The 20,666-nt window shown below is 43.7% G+C and overlaps 1 protein-coding gene across 1 annotated transcript in view; it reads right to left on the reverse strand.

The window, feature by feature from the left end:
• Positions 1 to 20,666, reverse strand: part of LOC145397148 (uncharacterized) — a 46,366-nt gene that overhangs the window by 15,768 nt on the left and 9,932 nt on the right. The window contains exons 3-7 of the mRNA XM_080270345.1: positions 17,221 to 17,431; positions 9,983 to 10,135; positions 9,332 to 9,525; positions 7,531 to 7,656; positions 3,975 to 4,143 (exon numbers count right to left, since the gene is read on the reverse strand). Of these exons, the coding sequence (XP_080126471.1) occupies positions 3,975 to 4,143; positions 7,531 to 7,656; positions 9,332 to 9,525; positions 9,983 to 10,135; positions 17,221 to 17,431 (853 nt within the window). The remainder of the gene's footprint in view (positions 1 to 3,974; positions 4,144 to 7,530; positions 7,657 to 9,331; positions 9,526 to 9,982; positions 10,136 to 17,220; positions 17,432 to 20,666) is intronic.

The raw sequence follows: 20,666 nt of genomic DNA on the forward strand, positions 1-20,666 counted from the left end.
ACATAGGCTCCAGCCCAGCCCCAAAATTTAATCAATTCTTTCTTGGCCTATGGCCCACCGTTCAACAAAATTTCATTGAATTTCATGGAGAACTCTCGGAGATATTGTGCGGGATATATAGGATCCGGATCCGCTCCCAAACTTTATCAATTCTTTCTTGACCCATGGCTCACCCTTCCATCAAATTTCATTGAAATTCATTGAGAACTTTAGGAAATATCGTCCGGACAAACAGAGAGACATACATAGGTGAATATATAACTTCCTCCAACTTCGTTGGCGGAGGCAATAAAAGCAAGTCTCTCATGTGAACGTCATGTTTTGAGCCTCAAGATATATAAATGCATAAACAAAATGTATAGTATACATGTATCAAAAATGCAGCGAAAAAGACAATTAAATAAACACAAATAAATGTGATTCGTTTTTCAGCTCCTAAACCTGTGGCATCACATTGCTAGAACACCGAGTATCCAATTGATCTCTCTCTTTCTTTCTCTCTCTCTTTCTCTTGAACCGGGTTTGGAGACATTAACTATTCCTCGCCATCTTTCCCTCGAATCCCCTAGTGCCTTCTAATTGATGATATCTGTCTATCTATCTATAGCCCAACGCCCTAATCCCGCAAAGGGTGGTCGCAGACAAAACCCCTCGAAGTCGCTCTGTCACCCACCATTTGACTACCCTCCCCCCAGCTCATTTCCCCCTCCCTCATATATCTCTCAACTCCATCCTTCCACCTCATCCTCGGTCTTCTCCTCCCTCTCCCTCCCTCCACCTCACCTACATAGGCTACACCCTCTTAGTCAGTCTTTCATTCTCCATTCTCTCCACATGTCCAAACCACCTCAGTGTATTTCTCCCAATCTTCTCAATCACATCCACATCCACCCCACGGCGTTCCTTCACTTCTTCATTCGTCAACCTGTCCCTCCATGTTACTCCACATGCTCCTCTCAAGTAACTCATTTCCACTGCTCTCACTCTTGACTTGTTCCCTTCTAGCAAGTCCATGCCTCGCTTCCATACGTCAGGGTAGGGATCACGATACTGTACTATCATGCAGTGACTTTCTTAACTTCCATACTCACCTCCCTATTTCTCATCACTACTTTCAGTGAACCAACAACCTTCCTTCTCTGTTGTACCCTTTCAAGCACTTCATCCCCAAAAGTTCCATCATTACTCATCACACTACCCAAGTAATTGAATACACTCACATTCTCCATATCCTCACCGTCCAACCTCACTGTGTTTTCTGTGACTTCATTCCTCTCAAACACCATAACTTTACTCTTGTTTACATTAACTTTCAGATTCCTCTTCCTTCACACTACCTCAAATTCATTCACCAAACCTTGCAACTCCCATTCATCTTCACTCAAGAAGACTGTATCATCAGCAAACAACAACACCGGAATCTTCCAAATCTCACCCTGATTCATTAGAGCCACCCCCACATCCACTGCCCTACCTTGCACCACCTCTACAACCCCATCCATGTATATATTAAACAGCCGTGGAGACATCACACAACCCTGTTTCAGTCCTACATTGAGATCAAAGAACTCAGGTCACCATCCACTCGCATCGTACCCCTAGCTGCTTCGTAAATGCTCTTCACAGCGCTCAACAATTTCCCCTCCACTTCTTAATACCTTCCACATACCTTGCCTATCTATTCTGCTTTCTCATAGTCCATGAAGGCAGCATACACTTTCTTTCCCTTCTCTAGATACTTCTCAACTAAACATCTTAGAATCTGATCTACACACCCTTTTCCCTTCCTAAATCTCCCCTGTTCTTCTCAAACTATCTCCTCTGTTATATGCCTAACGTATCAATGAGTATTCTACCATATATTTTTCCAGTCACACTAAGAAGGCAAATACCCCTAATGTATACTACATACTTCTCTCCCCCCTTTTCCTTTGTATAAAGGAACAATTATACCTGATTTCCAGTCCTCTGGAACCCTTCCCTCTTCCCACACCAGTCTACACAACTTCCATATACACTCCACTACAATCTCACTCCCATACTTCAGCATTTCACCACAAACTCCATCAATTCCTGGGGCCTTTCCCATCTTGATCTTCTTCATTGCTTCCATTACTTCCGCCCTATTGATCTGTTCCTCCCTCCTCTCATCTCTTCTCCCAGCCATTCCCCAGCCACTTATACTCGCATTGCTCTCACTCTCTACATTCAATAAATCATCAAAGTGCTCCTTCCATCTCCTCAATTTCTCTTTCTTTTCCATCAACAATCTATTATTACTATCTTTCACTCCCCTACTATTTCCCCTTTCACACTGCCTTACTTTCTTTACCTCCTTCCAAAACAGTTTCTTACACTCCCTCCATTTCACACTCAGATTCCTCCCAAACTCTTCATCAACTTTCTTCTTACTCTCCTTCACCAGTCTCTTCACCTCCCTTCTCCTTCTCACATATACCTCTCTCTTCTCTCTCTCATCTTCTCCCCTACATCTATTTGCTAGCCATTCACTATATGCCTTCTTCTTTTGTTCCACAGCTCGCTTCACCTCATCATTTCACCATGCTGTCCCTTGCACACCCTTGCATCTCCTCCTCACTCCACAAACCACCTCACAGGCTGCACCTATCTTCCGTGATTATCATTCATACGTCTTCCACCCCTTCCATCTGCTCTAACTCATACCTTCCCAATCTTTCTTTCACTGTGCTCTTATACTCTGCCATTTTCTCACCATCTTGCAACTTCTCCACTCTTCTCACAGGAGCTGTTTCCTCCTGTCTTCCCCTCTGTCTCTTCATCCATTTTCTTTGCAGCCTTACCTTGGCCATCACTAAGTGATGATCCGAGATTCCATTCCCCCACCCTCTCCACACTCTTGCATCCAACACTTGTCTTCTCATTCGCTTATCCACATGCACGTAATCTATCATTGCCTTTCGTTCAACACGTTCACCATCGATCATCCTCATGACTCTCCATGTATACCTGTGGATCATCTTATGCCAAAAGTAGGTGGTGGATATTGCCAACCTCTTACCAGTACAGATGTCCATCAAAGCAATTCCAATCCCATCTACTTCAGCTGGCACACTCCACTAACCAACCACTCCATCCACTCGTACATTCCCAATTTTGCCATTCATGTCTCCAATCAAAAACAATCTCTCGCTCCTCTCAAACTTGTCCATACATGCTTCGACACTTGCCCAAAACTCATCTTTCACTCTTGCCACTCGGTCCTCTGTCGGCACATACACACACACATAATCGCGCTTGTATACCTACTTTCATCCTCACCCATACAATCCTTGCACCCACTGTTCCATATTGTCTTATATTCTCCTTCCACTTCTTGCTTATCATAGGACATACTCCCTCTCTTGCCCTCTCATTCTCATTAACTCCTGCACATATTCCTATACAGTACCATATTCCTATTCTCTCACCCTTTCACCTTACCATTTGGTTTCAGTTAATCCATATATATCCGCTCTTGCATCCTCAAGCACCTGAACAATCTCTCTGTCTTTCATTTCATCATTCACTCCTCTCACATTCCATGTCCCAACCTCCAGAATGTCCTTTGTCCATTCCTTAGTCGTCAACGTATGGTCCGTCCTGGTCCGAGGCCCTTTATTCGCTTGTTTAGTTAGTTCATTTTAAGGGGTGGGGCACTAACCCACCCACCACCAACCCTTTTAGTTGCGTCATACGACAAGCAGGGATACTGGGGAAGTACTCTTGATATACAAGAATATTAAATGATATACAAGAATATATCATCATCATCATCATCCGGACCTCCTTTCCCACTCAAGGGCAGGGTGTCATGCCTTTGAAGGGTCTGGCAAACAGAGCAAATACTGTCATAATTAAAGAACTCATATTTCTGCCTGACGATGATCAAGTACCTTAGCAACATGAGTCTTTAAGGAATCATCATAAAATAACCTTATGCAAATGTAACTTGCGTAAAATTTAGGGCTTCAGCAAAGGCAGCGAGCATCCTGTAGTCTAGTGAATCTTTGGGTGTGACCCGTCCCCCTTGTGGCTCGCCCTCTATGGCAGAGAAGTCGATGTACGGGAAGAGTTGCAGGGTGATGACGCGAAGGCGGTGGCCATTCAGGGACGTCATTTGATCTGAAAATGAGTCCCTTACAGTACTACACTATATTATTATCATCAATGACATTACCATCACAATCGTCATCATCAACATTAAGGGTCGCTATTAACGGCCTATTGATGAGCAAAGACCTGCACCAGCACCATTAAAGGTCCCTAGCTGACAAAGGCCTCTGCCAAACTTTCTCAGTAAGTCCCGCAACTGTCATGTTTTCCCTACAGACTTCTTTACCTCATCTCCCCACTTCTTGCATGTTTTCTTTGCTGCGTCTGTCATTTGGAGGACTGTCAATTAATCTCTTACTCCATCTTTTACCTTTTCTTCTAGCTACATATCCTGCCCACTGGACTTTTATCAGTCAGTCCATTTATCTTTTATCTGTCTGTTTGCCTGTCTGTCTGTATACTATCCCAATCCTCTTTCCCAGTACTCTCTGAGATGGAAAGGTGCTGGAAACAATATGAGGAGAGAACAAAAGCTAAACAAAATTATCAAACAACACCCAGCGAGAAAGGCCACGAATCCATTCATTTGTCAACCAAGCCTTCCGAATTCTTGATTCCCATTCACAGGCCAAACGATCCATTTAATTTGGCATTTCTAATGCTTGTGGGGAAAGCCAATCAGTCGACTACACAGTTAAAGAAAAAGTGCTGTACTTCTCCGCGCACACAAAATATTGTGAGTTCACTTTTATTATTATTCATTTATTTTATTTCAAGTTACATCCCTCCCATATTTCAATTATTACATTTCCAGACAAAAAAAATTGTGTGTTTTATTTCTGATTCTTCTAAGCGCTGTTCTCGTTGTTCTTACCAACGACCGAGACTACGGCATATGAGTCTGGGCCAAGTGGTCTGAAAATTACTATACCTGTGCCTGGACACATCTCTTAACGATTTGCTCAGATTTTAGATTCAGGCTTTTAAAATATTTTGACAGAACAAATAAAAAAAAAAAAGCGAAATGAGCGAGTAACCATCGGACGTCAAACAATCATCCCAGTAAGGCACATGTTCAACTCGTATTCACCTTCCAGCACATTCTGGAAAGAATCTTCTCTCGGGTTTATCATATAAGTCTTAATACAAGGAAATAATCAGTAAGAATCAATAGCAAATCTCATGCATTGCCCACAAATTTTTATTCGTGGTTTTCCCTCTTCCTTCTAGATTTTGGTGTTTTCGTACTTCATACCAACGCTCGATGCTAGAGCCTCACGAGTATAATATTTGGGAGGGAGACTGACCTAAAATTTTCAAATTGTGTAGTGTACTTGGTCACAGTATCTCGAAACACCTGTCCTATATAGTCCGTATCCGAGCCATGCGCAGAATTTTTGAAAGAGAAGGTTAAAAACACTAGTATTTCATAACATAGTTTATTCAGTTTATTCACAATAATTCATTAATTAATTCATTCATTCATCATCTAATCCTGTGTTGCCCCGTGAGGAATGTAGGAGCCCGGGTCTAGGCAAGTTGGTCCGGATATTTAAGATCAGAGTGACCAGCCTCACTCATCCCTGATTGACATTACGTGAATTGAATTTGGCTCTCTTTTGTATTGATTTTGTTTTTTTTCTTGGAAGGAACTGTAAATGCTGGCTCCTAGCCTTTTGTTCCTTCTTCCTCGCGTTAAAAAATAAAGAAAAATAATAAACCCCAACCACCCCTAGAATGTAAACTTGCACAGGTTCAATCCGATTGGAGCGCCCTATTTACCCACTAATCTAAGTAACGCAATACGGTAAACTTAGGTACTGTGACTGACAAAAGTACCAAAAGGGTACAAACTCAGGGTAATTTACATACCGAACTCTACAGAACCTTGGAAGAGACAGTAATGTGGATATCAGTGAACAGAGCACCTTGGAAGTTAGGGCAATTCAGAGAGTGAGAGTCTGTTACAAATATAGGAGGTATTTCAGAATATCACAACTTTGCCCTAACAACCAACACACTAAATTGCTCTACATGTAGCAATGGAAGATTAATATATCAGTAAAGTCTGTATGCAGTGTACTGAGGAATTAATATTTACCAAGGAAAATATCACAACAGATCATCAAAATATGTCATGAAAGGATTTTTTTTTCTTTTTAACTATAGCTATTAGGTAAAGACTGGCAACGTTTTGGAGTTTGTGAACACTCCTATTCTTTCTTTCTCATCTTTTGTAGAACTTTTTAAACTCCTTTTCTATTATTTTCCTCTCGTAACATTCTTAACTGGATTCAATTAATTTAATGAATTGCGTTTTTGGTATTAGTTTCATTCGAATTTTTCATACTTTCCAAATGGGGGGTAACATTCCCCCTTCGTGTAAACGGCCCTGATGTGTATAGGTTGTTTCAATGGTTTTATAACTCCAAGACTCTATTAAAAAAAAAAAAAAAAAAAAAAAAGACTGGAGAGAAATTCTAAAGAGGAAAAAAAACAAAAACATTAGACGCAGTGCCACCAAAAGACAGGAATGGTACTATCAAACAACAAAACAATTGTACCAGTAAAGGCATATTTGTTCTACTGGATTCCATAGCGGTTAGAGTACGGGATGAACTCGGTTGGAATGTAGCAGAAGGGGACAATAAAGGATATACGTTCCCAAAAAATCTACTATATAAAGGGCACTATCTGTCTGTCTGTCTGTTTGTTCACGAACTACTCCCCCAATTTTCATTTTACGTGGCCTTAACCTACATATCTGGAATCCGTATGACCCAGAGGAAGGTTTTAGGCGGATAAAAATTCAGATCTGGGTTGAGTATTTGCCTTTTTGGCCCGGACAACGCCGGGTACCCCTGTACCCCAATTTTTGGCATGGAGACTCACATGACCTCCAGTTCGGACATAGGCTATGTGAGGCTGACTCCGAGGTCATTTGAGGCCACCGATCAGAGGTCATTTTAGGTCATCGGTGATAGTAAACAAGAATGCACAAATACTCTGCGTTAATCTGTGAAAGCTGAAAAAGAAAGTTCCTGGACCTCTTATAATCCCTCTTCAGAAGCATGAGAGGTACTGTACATGGTCTTTCTGGCGTAGAAAGAAAGACTGAACTAGAACAAATAGGACTGGAGTGTTCGTCTTTTTGGTCTTATGACCCAAGGAAGGTTTTAAGACCAAAAAGACCGTTGGTTTGAGGGAGGGGGGCAGAGTAGTAAGAGCCATAAATAAGGAGGGGGAACGAGAGAGAGAGAGAGAGAGAGAGAGAGAGAGAGAGAGAGAGAGAGAGAGAGAGAGATGGGGGGAAGGAACAGAAGGAGGAAGATAAATAAAGAGGAAGGGGGACGCCGGGTACCTCTGCTAGTTGGGGTATGGAGAGAATGTGTCAGATGAGAAAAGGAGTTAGAAAACGATGGGTTCTCTGTGGGATAAAATTCATGTATTACTTACCATTAAAAACCTGAGAGGGAAGACTGAGTAAAGTTATGTTGGCCTGAGTGACAAAGGCAACAGCTGCCTTTCCGGCGTTGCAGTAAAGACACCGTCGGTACACTTTCACCAGCTGACCCACCTTTGCTGCACAAGTAGAGTTCGTAAGGAAGGTATAATGGAGCAAATGAGTAAGGTTAGGTAACACCCTCAGGCTCCTATATTCTCTCTCAGTTGAATAAAATCGTTCAGTCAGCTGGATTAGAATATTATAGCTGCCCCAAAATTAGAAGGTTAATGGTTCAGTATGTCTACATACGAGGAGTCTGAACGTATTAAACTATTCCTCTACGATGACATCTTTTACAATTTATTTTTACCTCAGCATAATTTTAAGATGCAAAGCGATGATGATGATGATGATGATGATGATGACGATTCCTATTAATTCCAGACAATTAACTTCAATTCGGACAGACTTGTCGAACTGTAGGTGATTTCATTTATAGCCACCATTAACCTTTGCAAAATAAAAGATTTCACACCTGAGATATATGGTTACTGTAGATTATAAAGTACATATATAATCTCATAAAATTGTATGCCAATTTGAACTCAGATTTTTGCCACAAATTAAAGAAAAAAAAAGTTCCCTGGATATTGTATGATTATTGGCCGTGAAGCAAACCTGGTTCGGATCCCCCTTCCCCTCAGTACCTTCCTAGATTCCGAGGTGGGAGTATGTGGCTTCACCCACACTCCCACCACTTTAGTTCCGTTATATGCAATTGAGCTGACCAAAGTGATAGCAACAGCGTACGTAATATACACGGCGCTATTTAAGGACAAAATGACAATTATAGGCTAATAAAGATGAGCCTTTATTTCGTGACACTGAGTTGGAAGGTCATAGGGAGTACGTGGAGGTATGACGCCATTGTTTGTTGTCACCGGTGTTATATGAAATATATAACGGAGGACGCATAGCTTCAAAACTGCATTGTTAAGGGGCGAAAATTACAGAGGTTTCTTTTCTCTGAATCACAAATGGGAGACATATTAATAGCTGAGTGGCCAAAGCCTAATCTCGTGGTTACTGTAGAGACTGCTGGGATGGACACTGCGAATGTCGGGTGGAAAAGCAAAGGGTGGATACATCAGCGCTAGATATATAGCTCGGAGAACGACAATAAAGTAAGAGGAAGAAAGTAGGTGAAAAGAAAGTACCATCAGAAAACCACTACACGTAGATCAGAACTATCTGCAAATGAAATCAGTGAGGGAATCTGTGATGGAGCAACAGGAAGAGGAATAAACACCGTAGGAAGGCTGTTTAGAGTGCATTGCACTACTGCACCATCTATGTTGATTCATCTTACAATATGAAATTTGACCAAGCTATGATGATGTGAATGAGAAAAAAATGTTTATACTTGTTTATTTACATTTGGACATTAGATGCAAGTCGGTCATACTAACACCACGCACGACACCCTGTATGTTCTATCACTGTAAACAAAAAACTGTCAGACTTGTAAAGGGAAGCGAAGCATTTTTCCAGGTGACTGTGGCAAAATTTCACTGGAAACGAGTCCCAATCTGTCTTAAAGATGTTTCTGGATTTTTAAAATCAAGTATATACTTAATCGTTTTTATTTTAAGAAAAACACTATTTCCATTTTAACTAGATTCATTCTTTATATTTCTATATAGTCTTTGTTGTCCAAGTACCACATTCGAAAGTGGAGTATAATATTTGTACTTTATGAATTCAGCCCATCATGATAGCAACTCCCTCCGAAAAATAGACGATGCGACTAACTTTCGTGCGTGTGTGTGTAGAAATGAGATCCTTGTTGAGAGGGACCGAATATGGCGTGGTGCAGTGCGAGGTATATGACGTGGATGGCGTTGCGGAGGCTAGGGTGGAGCAGGACGGCCTCCATTCCTGCCCTCCCACCTACCACCACAACCCGCATCTCATGCAGCTTCCACAGACCAGCATGCTCCAGGATGCTGAGCAGTAATATCTTACATTACATACGTTTCTTGGATCATCTTATGGTTTTATCTTTTACAACATGGGGAGTGGAAAAAAAGACACTACTTCTGAAACAATAATTTCACGGATCACACTTTATACCAGTTTGTATCCCAGGCAGTTCACGTTTTAGCCTCAGAAAGTTCTGTCTATATACCTCTATCTAAAGCAGAATAATGGCGCCCTGGAGGTTGGAAAATGACATATACTGGTATATACAGTACCTGCCAGTATTCATTTCAGTCCCTTATTATTTTATATCATAAAAAAGCAAGCTGTGCCTGTCATGGTGTCATGGCATTTAAATTTCAAGCATTTCAACCCACTACCTGTTAAAAAACGAATATCCTTGTGCATTCAGTCCCCATCATTATTTTTCCCCATCTGTTCTCAGAATATGAGGACAGTATTTCCCGGATGATGGTCACATACCTCAGGACCATTTCAGTGGTATTGGTGTTGGTTGTGTCGTTTATGTGTATGATGAGTGCCCGGCAGGTAATCCTGGTGTCACCCCAAACCCCCTGGGGTAGGTCGTGCTGCCACACTGACCCTGCTACTATCACAGCTCCAACACACACATGCCTATGGCAAATCAAGAATATCTCTGATCGTTAGATTTTTCTTACATACCATACCTTTTTTGCACCCACTCCAGTAGGATAATGGATATTTTATGATATGATCTTGTGAAAATAATGGTCTTGATGAAGACAGGAATCACAGAAATAAGTATCCCTATTTATCTGGGCAAAAGTAAAATAATGATCATCCTACACATCACTTTTATAATTCGATCTTTGAGGGAAAATGGTATTCCTCCTAATGTTTGTGCTTGGATTGTCATATTATTTAACGGTGTGGTATAATACGAAACTATTCATCTTTCTGGATTTTGCCCTACCCCGACTCCAGGGTAGGAAAGTAGGTCTGGATGATGATGATGATCAGTTTTTCATCACTGGAAATACTATTCCTGTGTATTTTTGTGCTAGGTCTTGATATTAGTCTCCTGGCGTCATGGGAGGAGTGTAGGTATACGACGCGATTAAACTATACTTCAGGGGTAACAGATTGAGTAAGAGGTGAGTATCTGTCTGGAAAGTAATATTATATCGTAATGCCCAGGAGGCCCACTTGAGGCACTATTACGGTTTGTAAGAATTTACGTTGCATTAATCTGTATCATTAATAATTGGATTCTGACGGCAGGATTTGCGTATTTATAAGTTTTCTTCACCCCACTGTAGGGGGTCACCTTGACGTGGTGGTGGGGCTTGAAGCATGGTTGGCAGTGCCACCTACTTGGGAGGCAAGCCTACCTTTGTAGGGTTTGGCATTTGTCGGCCTTGTGGACCAAGCACCCCCTACATCACTGGTAGAGGAGGCCTACTGGTGATGTCAGTCCCTGCCCATTTCCCATCTAGGGCGGGACTGTTGCCTCTCCACGTGTTTGCCGTGCGTGGCGTCCCGTAATGCTGGGAGACGGGAGTCCTGGAGGTTGAGCGATGCTGCATGGTGCGCCCTGCAGCTAGCAATACACCTCTTTGGTCCCTTATTCTGGCTAGACGGGTGGCCTGGTTGGGCCCGACCAGGTCAATCGGCTGGTCACTGGCTAGCCATCCAGGCTAGTCACCTAGTGGCTTTAGGGTCAAGCGGGCACTGGGGGACCTGGTGGCTCCTATCGTCCTGGAGTCACCCTTGTCAGGGTCCCTGGGTGGTTACCTGCGTATACTTTCCCACTACCTCTGGGGTCGCCAGTGGTGCTTTCCCTGGCATATGGCCTCCCCTTGTTGGGCTCCATGGTGGGTGGAGGGGTGGGGAAATGAAGGTGGTTTATTTTGAATATGGCTTCGTATAAATCTTTTGCAGCTGACGACCCTGGTTCCGTCCCTGACCATCCATTACAGTCTCCCTCCTGTGTGCCTCCTGTGCCTCTGGCTGGTGAGGCCCATATTGCCACCCTGGAACCATACCTTCCTGGTTCCAGTGGTTTATGGTCAGTGGCCACTACAAAGAAGAGCCGGCAACAGACAACATATTGTGGACATGCCCGTGAGGTCCTGCCGGGTGTCTTTGAGAGGGTTGATTTCGCAAAGTACTACACCATTCGTACTTTGGATGGTCAGCCTATTGGTAGTCTGGACATATTTACTATTCATCGGCGCATTGTGTCAATCTGTGGGAGAGAGCCGAAGATCTCACCTCAGGGGGATGGTAGCCTCCTAGTGGAGGTTACATCCCCTGAGGAGGGTTCCCGGCTGGCTGCCCAGTGTAAGGACCCGGATGTACTGTTCACTTGTGTTCCCCATGCCTTTTTTAATCATAGTCGAGGTGTTGTTTTCTCAAAAGACTTATTGCATTACAGTGAAGAGAAGCTGCTTGAAGAACTCCAGGTCCACAGGGTGGTTAAATTGGAGAGGTTTCAGAAGAAGGTTGATGGTGTTCTTACCCCAACTCCATCCTTGTTGCTGACGTTCGACTGTACTGTTCTGCCTTGATCCATCAAGGTGGCTTGGTTGTCCCTTAGGGTCAAACCCTTTGTCCCAAATCCACGACGCTGCTACCACTGTCAGATGTACGGGCATGTTGGGCAAGTCTGTCGTCGTTTGCAACAGGGCCTCCCAGTGGTGTGTGTCAGTTGTGGAGCATCCACTCATGCAGGACAGGACTGTCCTGGACCTGTTTGTTGTTTGCACTGTGGCGAGGCACATCCTGCTTCATCTAAAGACTGTTCCCGGTTTTGCTTGGAGAAGGAGATCCTCCTCATCCGTAATCGGGATAAAATAAGCTTTCCTGAGGCCAGGAGTAGAGCCATGTCATCTGTTTTCCGTAACGGAGTGTCTTATGCATCAGTTTTGTCCGGTCATAGCCGTCCTCGTCGTCCTGTCCAGCAGCAGACCCGAGTTCCTCCTGTTGTGTCAGCTCCTATGCTTTCATCTGCTGATTCCATGTCAGTGCAACACTCTCCCGCACTTGAGATGGTTGACGCTACAGTTCAAGACTCGACCTCTACATCTATGGTATCCCCTGGTAGTCATGGTGCACACTCTTCATTTGCTAAACGTCATCGTGGTTCCTCAGAGTCTTTGAGTCTTGAAGATCCTCCAAGCAAGGTGTTGGTCGTGGAGTCCACATCCTCTGTAGTTAGTCCATCTGTGCAACAGCCCTCGGACCCTGCTTCTGGGTCTTTGGGGACTTCTGGGGTGTCAGGTCAGTCTGGCACCTCTTCCTCCGGGGTATCGGATGTTCCTCCTCCGGTTACCTCGGAGGATCCTGTCCTGCCCCCTCCACGTTTGGAGGCCAGGACCCCAATCCCTCCTGCTCGACCTCTTGGTTCACTGGGGGCCCTGGGCAGAGTTCGGAGTAGCTCTTCCTCTCCTGCTGGGCAGCGACGGGTGTCTGTGAAGTCTCCCAACATTTCGCACACCCCAGGCCCTCGTTCTTGCCATGCTGCTGCCCGTGACAAGCCCCTTAGTGGGCGTATCCACATTCCCAAGAAGATTGTCTCCCAGGGTCGCTCAGAGGTTTCCACTAAGTGACCCTTTCTTTTGTGTATATAGTTCCTCCATTTTAATATTTTTATTATTTTTTTATGGTTTTCTGTTTGTCCCTCTCCCCTGCCCCTTTTTATTTCAATAGTTTTAATGGCTAATATTATTCAATGGAATTGCCGTGGTTTACAAGCCAACTGGGAGGAACTCCGTTGGCTTCTGGCTGAGTATTCACCTGTGTGTGTTTGCCTACAAGAGACAATGGTTGGTGATGCTGCGCCTCCCAGTCCACCTGGTTACCAGGTTTTTTATTCAGATCCTCTTCCTGGACAGGGTCATGGTGGGGGTGTGGCTATTCTAGTGCGCAGTGACATACCTTTCACTGCTGTGAGTCTTAACACTCCACTGCAGGCTGTTGCTCTCCAGATTTTCCTTCCCCGTCGTTATACTGTGTGCTCTTTGTACGTCCCTCCTAGTGCCACTATTGAGAGGGTTGATCTTGAAAATCTTATTCGTGCACTTCCCTCATCCTATTTCTTGCTGGCCGACATGAACAGTCATCATCCCCTGTGGGGTGGCTCCACAGCAGATGCTAGAGGTACTATGTTAACCTCCATTGTGGAGGATGTGGACCTGTACATTTTAAATTCTGGTGAAGTTACTTACTTCCATAGTCAAACGGGTATTTTTACTTCTATTGATTTGTCTCTGTGCTCTGCAGGAGTAGCCCTGAATTTTACATGGGCTGTGTTACCGGACTTACATGGCAGTGACCACTTCCCTATTTTATTAAGATTGACACAGAGTGCGCCTCAGCGTCGTCTTCCCCACTGGCGCTTGGATAGGGCGGTCTGGCCGGTTTTTGAGGAGCTGTGTTCCCCGAACCGATGTGTGGAGGATTTTGTCAGCACTGATGCTGCTGTTGAGTATTTCACAGACTTACTACACTCGGCGGCACTGCAGAGTATTCCGAGAACAGCTGGTCACTTTCCTTGCCGTCCAGTTCCCTGGTGGACTGATGAGTGTGCTTCTGCTGTTCGGGCTAAACGTGCTGCTTTCTCCCGACTTCGTCGTCACCGAAGTGACCCTGGTTACTTAGCAGCATATAGGAGGGCCCGAGCTCATGCCCGGCGGGTTATGAAGGAGGCTAGGAGGAAGTCTTGGGCATCATTTGTTTCTTCAATTTCTTCACAGACTCCTCTCACAAAAGTGTGGAAACGGGTGAGGAAGATTTCAGGGAAATTTCCCGTTCCCTCTCCTCCTGTTTTATCTCATGCGGGTGTGGTGGTGGCTCATTCTTCGTCTGTTGCCGAGATATTTGCAGCTCATTTTGCTAATGTCTCTAGGAAGGACACCTCATCCCCGTCGGCACGCCGCCGATGGCACCTGGAATCTTTGGGCATTAGTTTTCCATCTACTGCGGAGGAGTCATATAATGTTGCTTTTTCTGCTTCTGAACTTCAGACGGCATTGTCGCAGTGTCGCGACTCGTCTCCAGGCTTGGATGATGTCCCATATGCCTTCTTACACCACTTGCCTGATGCAGCCCTTCATTTTCTGTTGTCACTGTATAACAGAATTTGGTAGTGGTGGGTTTCCGACCTCATGGGGTGTTGATGTGGTTCTTCCCATCCCTAAGCCGGGTAAGGATCACTTGCAGGCCACTAATTATCGCCCTGTCTCGCTGACATCTTGCCTTTGTAAGGTCCTCGAAAAGATGGTGAATAGTCGGCTCGTGTGGTACTTAGAGAAGGGTGGTTACTTGTCTCCAGTCCAGTATGGGTTTTGGAAGATGCGGTCGACCACAGATGCTCTCCTTTCTTTAGAATCTTCCATCTGCCAGGCTTTTGCAACTAACCAGCATCATTTCACAGTGTTCTTTGATTTGGAGAAGGCGTACGACACTTCCTGGCGTCATGGTATATTGCAATCTCTTTATGAATTTGGTCTCTGTGGGCAACTCCCCACTTTTATCAGGGAGTTTTTATCTAATCGTTTTATTCGGGTCCGAGTTGGGAGTGAGCTGTCTACTGCACGTCCCCTTGAGGATGGTGTGCCACAAGGGAGCATACTAAGTGTTACCCTTTTCGCAGTGGCAATTAACAGCGTTATTTCTGTGCTCCCTGATGATGTTCGTGGCTCTCTCTATGTTGACGATTTATCAATCTCTGTCACTGCCTCACGGATGTCAATGGCAGAAAGGAGGATGCAGATGGCTCTCAACCGTGTCTCTAGATGGGCTGATGAACGAGGTTTTCGATTTTCCTTCAAGAAGACCGTTGCCATGCATTTTTGCCGCGTTCGTGGAGTCCACTCTGACCCAAACCTTTTTTTAGATGGGCGTCGTATTTCGTGTTTAAAGGAAACCCGGTTTTTAGGGCTGATTTTTGACAGCCGGTTGACTTGGGTCCCTCACTTGAGGTACGTAAAAGCTGAGTGTCTCAGAGCATTGGGTCTCTTGAAAGTTTTAGCGCACACATACTGGGGAGCTGATTGCAAGACCCTCCTCCTCTTGCATCAGTCTCTGATTTTATCCAAACTTCATTATGGATGTGAAGTTTATTCCTCTGCCTCAGAAGCCCGGCTTCGTATTTTAGATTCCATACATCATGCTGGTGTTTGTCTCGCCACTGGGGCATTCCGATCTTCCCCGATTTCAAGTTTGTTGGCTGTTGCTGGTGTCCTTCCTCTAGACTTGCTCCGCTCTTCCCATTTGATGAGATGTTGGTATCGCTTATCTCGTCTCCCAGACTCTGTGCCCTTTGTCAAGGTCTCTCAAGATTCTCGGTCACCTATTTTTGTCACTCGGCCATCCTTTCCAAAGCCCTTTGGTTTCAGGGTGCAGTCAATTATGTCTAGCTTCTCTGTTCCTTCTGTGCCGATCACTCCCCACCGTGTCCCGAGGGTGGGCTACTGGCTTCTCCCCAGGGTGACATTTTGTCGTTTCTTCTCATCCAGTAAGGCCTCCCTTCCTTCTCAGGTTTTATTTTCTCTGTTTTTAGAGCATGCCTCTTCTCATGGGGACTCCATACCAGTTTATACTGATGGATCTAAGTCTGATGCGGGTGTGGGCTTTGGTGTGGTGTTTCCCACCTTCTGTCGAGGTGGGAGCCTCCCTGTGACTGCTTCTGTTTTTACGGCTGAGCTGACTGCTATTTTATTTGCCCTTCAGATTCTCTTCACTCTCCCCGACACTGCTTTTACTGTTTTTAGTGACTCACGAAGTGCTCTTTCTGCAATGGAGTCTTTTAATCCCTCTCATCCTTTGGTTTTATCCATTTTAGAGTGGCTTTTCCTTTTAGGGCGTCGTGGACGTCGTGTAGATTTCTGTTGGGTTCCAGCTCATGTAGGAGTGGCAGGGAATGAACGAGCTGATCAGCTGGCCAAGGCGGCAGCGGCTCGTCCCCCTCTTGCACAGTCCCCTCTGTATCGTCTGCCTGCTGCAGATATGCGCTCCTTTATTACCTTCAGGGTTTGGTGCTGTTGGCAGGAGCATTGGGATGCTGTGGATGCCAATAAGTTGCGCTCGATTTGCCAGAAGGTGGGCTCATTCAGTTACCAGGGATTCCCTCGTCAATGGGAGACTGCTTTGTGCCGCCTCCACATTGGCCACACCCGTTTCTCTCACGGTTATTTAATGGAGAGGGCTCCTCCTCCATTCTGTGATGAGTGTCTGGTTCCCTTGACTATTCGGCACCTGTTGGTGGAGTGTCCTAGTCTTGAGGATTTGCGGCGTCGGTTCCTCTCTGACCACCAAACGGATGGTGGTGTGTATCATCTTTCCTCCGTGCTTGGGGAGGATGCCTGTGTCTTGGGAGGGGCAACCCTCTCCTTTGTCAAGGAGGCAGGACTTCTTAATGATATTTAGAATTTCTCCTTTTTGATTGTCTGGCTTATCCTCTGTTTTTTTTTTTTTTGCTTCTTTGTTATACGGCGGCATATGACCCTGGCAGTTGCGCCGCCATGCTTATTATGAAAAAAAATAAAAAATAAATAAATAAATAAAGTTTTCTTCACCTTCAAGGTAATTTGCATGTAGTTTATGTGTCATTAAAAAGGTCAGTGACTCACATGCATACATAAAAAGATAAAAGAAACATGTTAGGGGGCCTCCAAAATTTTTAAGGATATGATTCTTTTGTTTTTACCTATGCTGACAGAGATTGACATGCCCACCTGAAAATAGCTGCAGTCAGTGGTGAGTGTGGTGTGGTGGTGAGGAGCACCAGGTGACAGCCAGTTAGATGCTGCTGCACCACCTGACCCACCATCTTACCCACCTCATCCAAGCCCACATCCCCAGCCACCTCCTGTGCATCCACGGACACTGCCCTTACTATAAACAGGACCAAGAATAGCAAGTAGTATCCCAGACCCATAGCATTACCTGAAAAGTGTGAGCAAGTCCACTAAAAATTATTAACACCTGTCAGGGATGTCTTCCTTAAGATGAATAATGTCATTTGAATGTAACCAGAATAAAATATGAAAGACATTCTCTGATATAAGTGATTGATCTAGATTCTTTTTATTTCGTCTGGGTGAGAAGTCTTTCCACAGTTGAATAAACCATCCCTCAGTATTTTGGAAAAATATATAACTAACTTCCTCTGACTACAGGGATTAAGTTCGTCGTTTTATCCCAAGCCTGGACGTTGGGTATTAGCCACCATATCCTGTACAGAATCCTGAAATCTATCAGCGTATAATAGGTTCTAGCTTATAAAGTCAGTAATCATATTGGCTAGATCTTGCCCCTTTACCTTAGAATCTCTAATATTTAAGGGGATTTTTGGCCGGAGTTGTACACTGAGTGTGTATGTCCCAGAAGTCATAATAAAATATATGTAAACAGAAGTAACTGTTTAAGGTGCACAGTATGCGGATAGAGTAACGAAACGTGACATCGAGGACATGTTGTACATGAGTGGTTATGAAGAGGGGAAGAAATGAATGTCAGCTTCCCGTACTTGCAGATAATGTAGTGTTAATAGTATATATGGAGACGAAGAAGCAGCCTATTACATAACTTTGTAGTGTGTGTGAAAAACGAAAGCTGAAAGGTATTGTAGATAGAACAAAAAAAAAAAAAAGATAATGACGTTGAATGAAGCTCAGAGCCGAACTGTTCCAAGAGAAAAAGCGCTAACCTCCGAGTACTTAGGATCTAATGTGTAAAGGATGGCGAAGTGACTGAGAGTTTGCAGGACTTTTTTTTTTTTTTTTTTTTTTGTAGGTGGGAGGGGCATTAAGGACGACAAGAAACAAGAAAGGAATCGCGGGATACATGGAAGCATCACATGATAATATATTAGCTCAAACATTAACGTACAGGATGCTTAAGGAATATAAATCAAGAATGAGAAATGATGAAACAAGTTATCTCAGAAGTGTCAGTCAGGTGACGTGGAGGAAAGGATAGACAAATGAAGGGATTCGTAAAGAATGTGGTGTAGAGACTGATGTTGTTGGAAGAGTACAGACAACCACTCGGAGGAGTTTTGACTGTCCGGAGCTACTTGGGAGTGAGAGATAGACGAATATATATGAGAATTTGATTGGTAGCTGGGGAAGGAGAGGGAAACCATGAACGAGATGGTGATATTAGGTGCAAAAACATGAAAAGTTGGGTGATTTGACATAAGAAGACTTGTCATTACTCAGTAGGAACAGAAACGCTTGGGAATCCTGTTGTCGAAGCCACCGTTCAGAGGATATTGCGTATGGCATTAAACAGATACATAGATAGACAGCAGTACCTATACTTACTGCAGTTTGTAAATAGACTGCACTTTTTGTTGATGTATTTCTATTCTTGGCTCAGTCCCACAGGCTCTTCTTGAGCCTCATGGGATGTCTCTTCTTGAGCCTCATGGGATGTTCCCATTGTCATGAACTACCGATAGATTATATTCCATTTTAAAGACCACATCTGACCATTTCGCAAATATGTGTCACGAACACATTAACCCGCCCCGTCCCGACGACGTATGGGTACGTCACCACGATTTGCATTTGCCAGTCCCGGCGACGTACCAGTACGTCGTGCAATTGCAAGGTACCTAATTTGCACAATTTTCAATTTTCGCACGTGATTTTTCGTATGTATACACGGGACACCTTCCTCTATTCCTGTACAAGATACCAAGCAGGGACAATGCCTTACACTGCATAACCTCCCCCCTCCCCCCCTCACGCCATTGTCTTGGCAAAGGACCTGTTACCAGTGACCTGGCTAGTAAAGTTATTCAGGGCCAGAGTGATTCCCCAATCGATGACAATGTGGAGGACAATGTTTACATAGCATTAGAAGAAGAAACAGCCAGAAATAATGATCAGGTAGTGTGGCAAAAATAGGTCAGGTATGGTGATTAGTTAGTGAGTGAAACAATGCTTATAATGCCTTTATTACTGCTTGAAAACCAATATACTGTCATACTACATATACATTCGTACCAAGTAAATAAATAAATACTGTTTATGAGTGGATAAAATAGTTACCCTCCCATAGAACTCGTTTTCTTTGGTGCTAGCATGTTAGAAAACCCACTCAGGTAAGGAGGAACTCCTACCTGGATTGGGCACTTTAAATCTCAGGTGTGCGATTTCTCTATGAATTTTCGATGTTTCTCACCAAAAGCGAAGGTTTTAGCCAAAAAAAAAAAAATCGAAAATACCTCGGGACTGGGGGATGTCGGAGGTGCGGAATACCTCGGGACGTGACGGGTTAAAGGTGATCAGCATCATTATAATATTAATATTTTCGAATATCTGCAATTACTCTATTTATTTACAAATGAGCATGAATGTCGCTGGAAATCCATAAGTTCAGAGGCTATTGTAATTTTACTAGAACGTTGTTACATTCATGTAAATAAACTTAGACAGAAAAAATACTCCTTGTCAAGGTCAGGTGTTGTTGTTATGAATGTATGAATGTCATCTACATTTATAAATACATTTAAAGAAAAAAATCTCTTGTTTTTTGACAAGTTTAGGTGCTGTAATCAAAACTGAGTTATAATGTATTTAGAATTATTATATTTAGTCTTACCCTTTCTGCTATGGCTTTCAGTGATCAACTAGCCACAGCCATAGCCTAAAGAAACCATTGACTGACTTTCCCAGCTCTGTATAATTTTGTAATTATCCTAGCATTTTGCGTGTTTAAACCATCTTTTTCAGTATAGTCAAACGCCAAAGTATCTCCCCATTTCAAGTTAAACAAAGCCCAAGCCAAGGCTATTGAATGTTTAGGCGTCCAGACAACTGTCTTCCCCGCCTTTCCTCCTGATGATACAATTATCATCAGAGATAAAAATAATGTAATACTTTGTATGTCACTTTATCTTCAATATTTCTTCAGTCGGGATGGGCAGAAGTTTGCACAAGGCTGAACTGCGGGTCACAAAAGTCCTGTCACTTATAATGTTTGTCTTTGTACAGATAATGAAAATTAGTCCTTTGAGTACCATCGATGTCATTATGGCAACAGTCAGTCTAGACAATTGTTGCAGATCCTCCAAACTGATTTTCAAAGTCCATGGAAAAATTATCAGAAAAGGCATGAGAATGTTTGTTGCCGACAGTGTATTTCTCCTAAATCCACTCTAGAATGCTCC

The sequence above is a fragment of the Coenobita brevimanus genome, chromosome 40 (assembly GCF_032717465.1).
Source record: "Coenobita brevimanus isolate Jiangsu-jjx chromosome 40, ASM3271746v2, whole genome shotgun sequence".
NCBI lineage: Eukaryota > Metazoa > Arthropoda > Malacostraca > Decapoda > Coenobitidae > Coenobita > Coenobita brevimanus.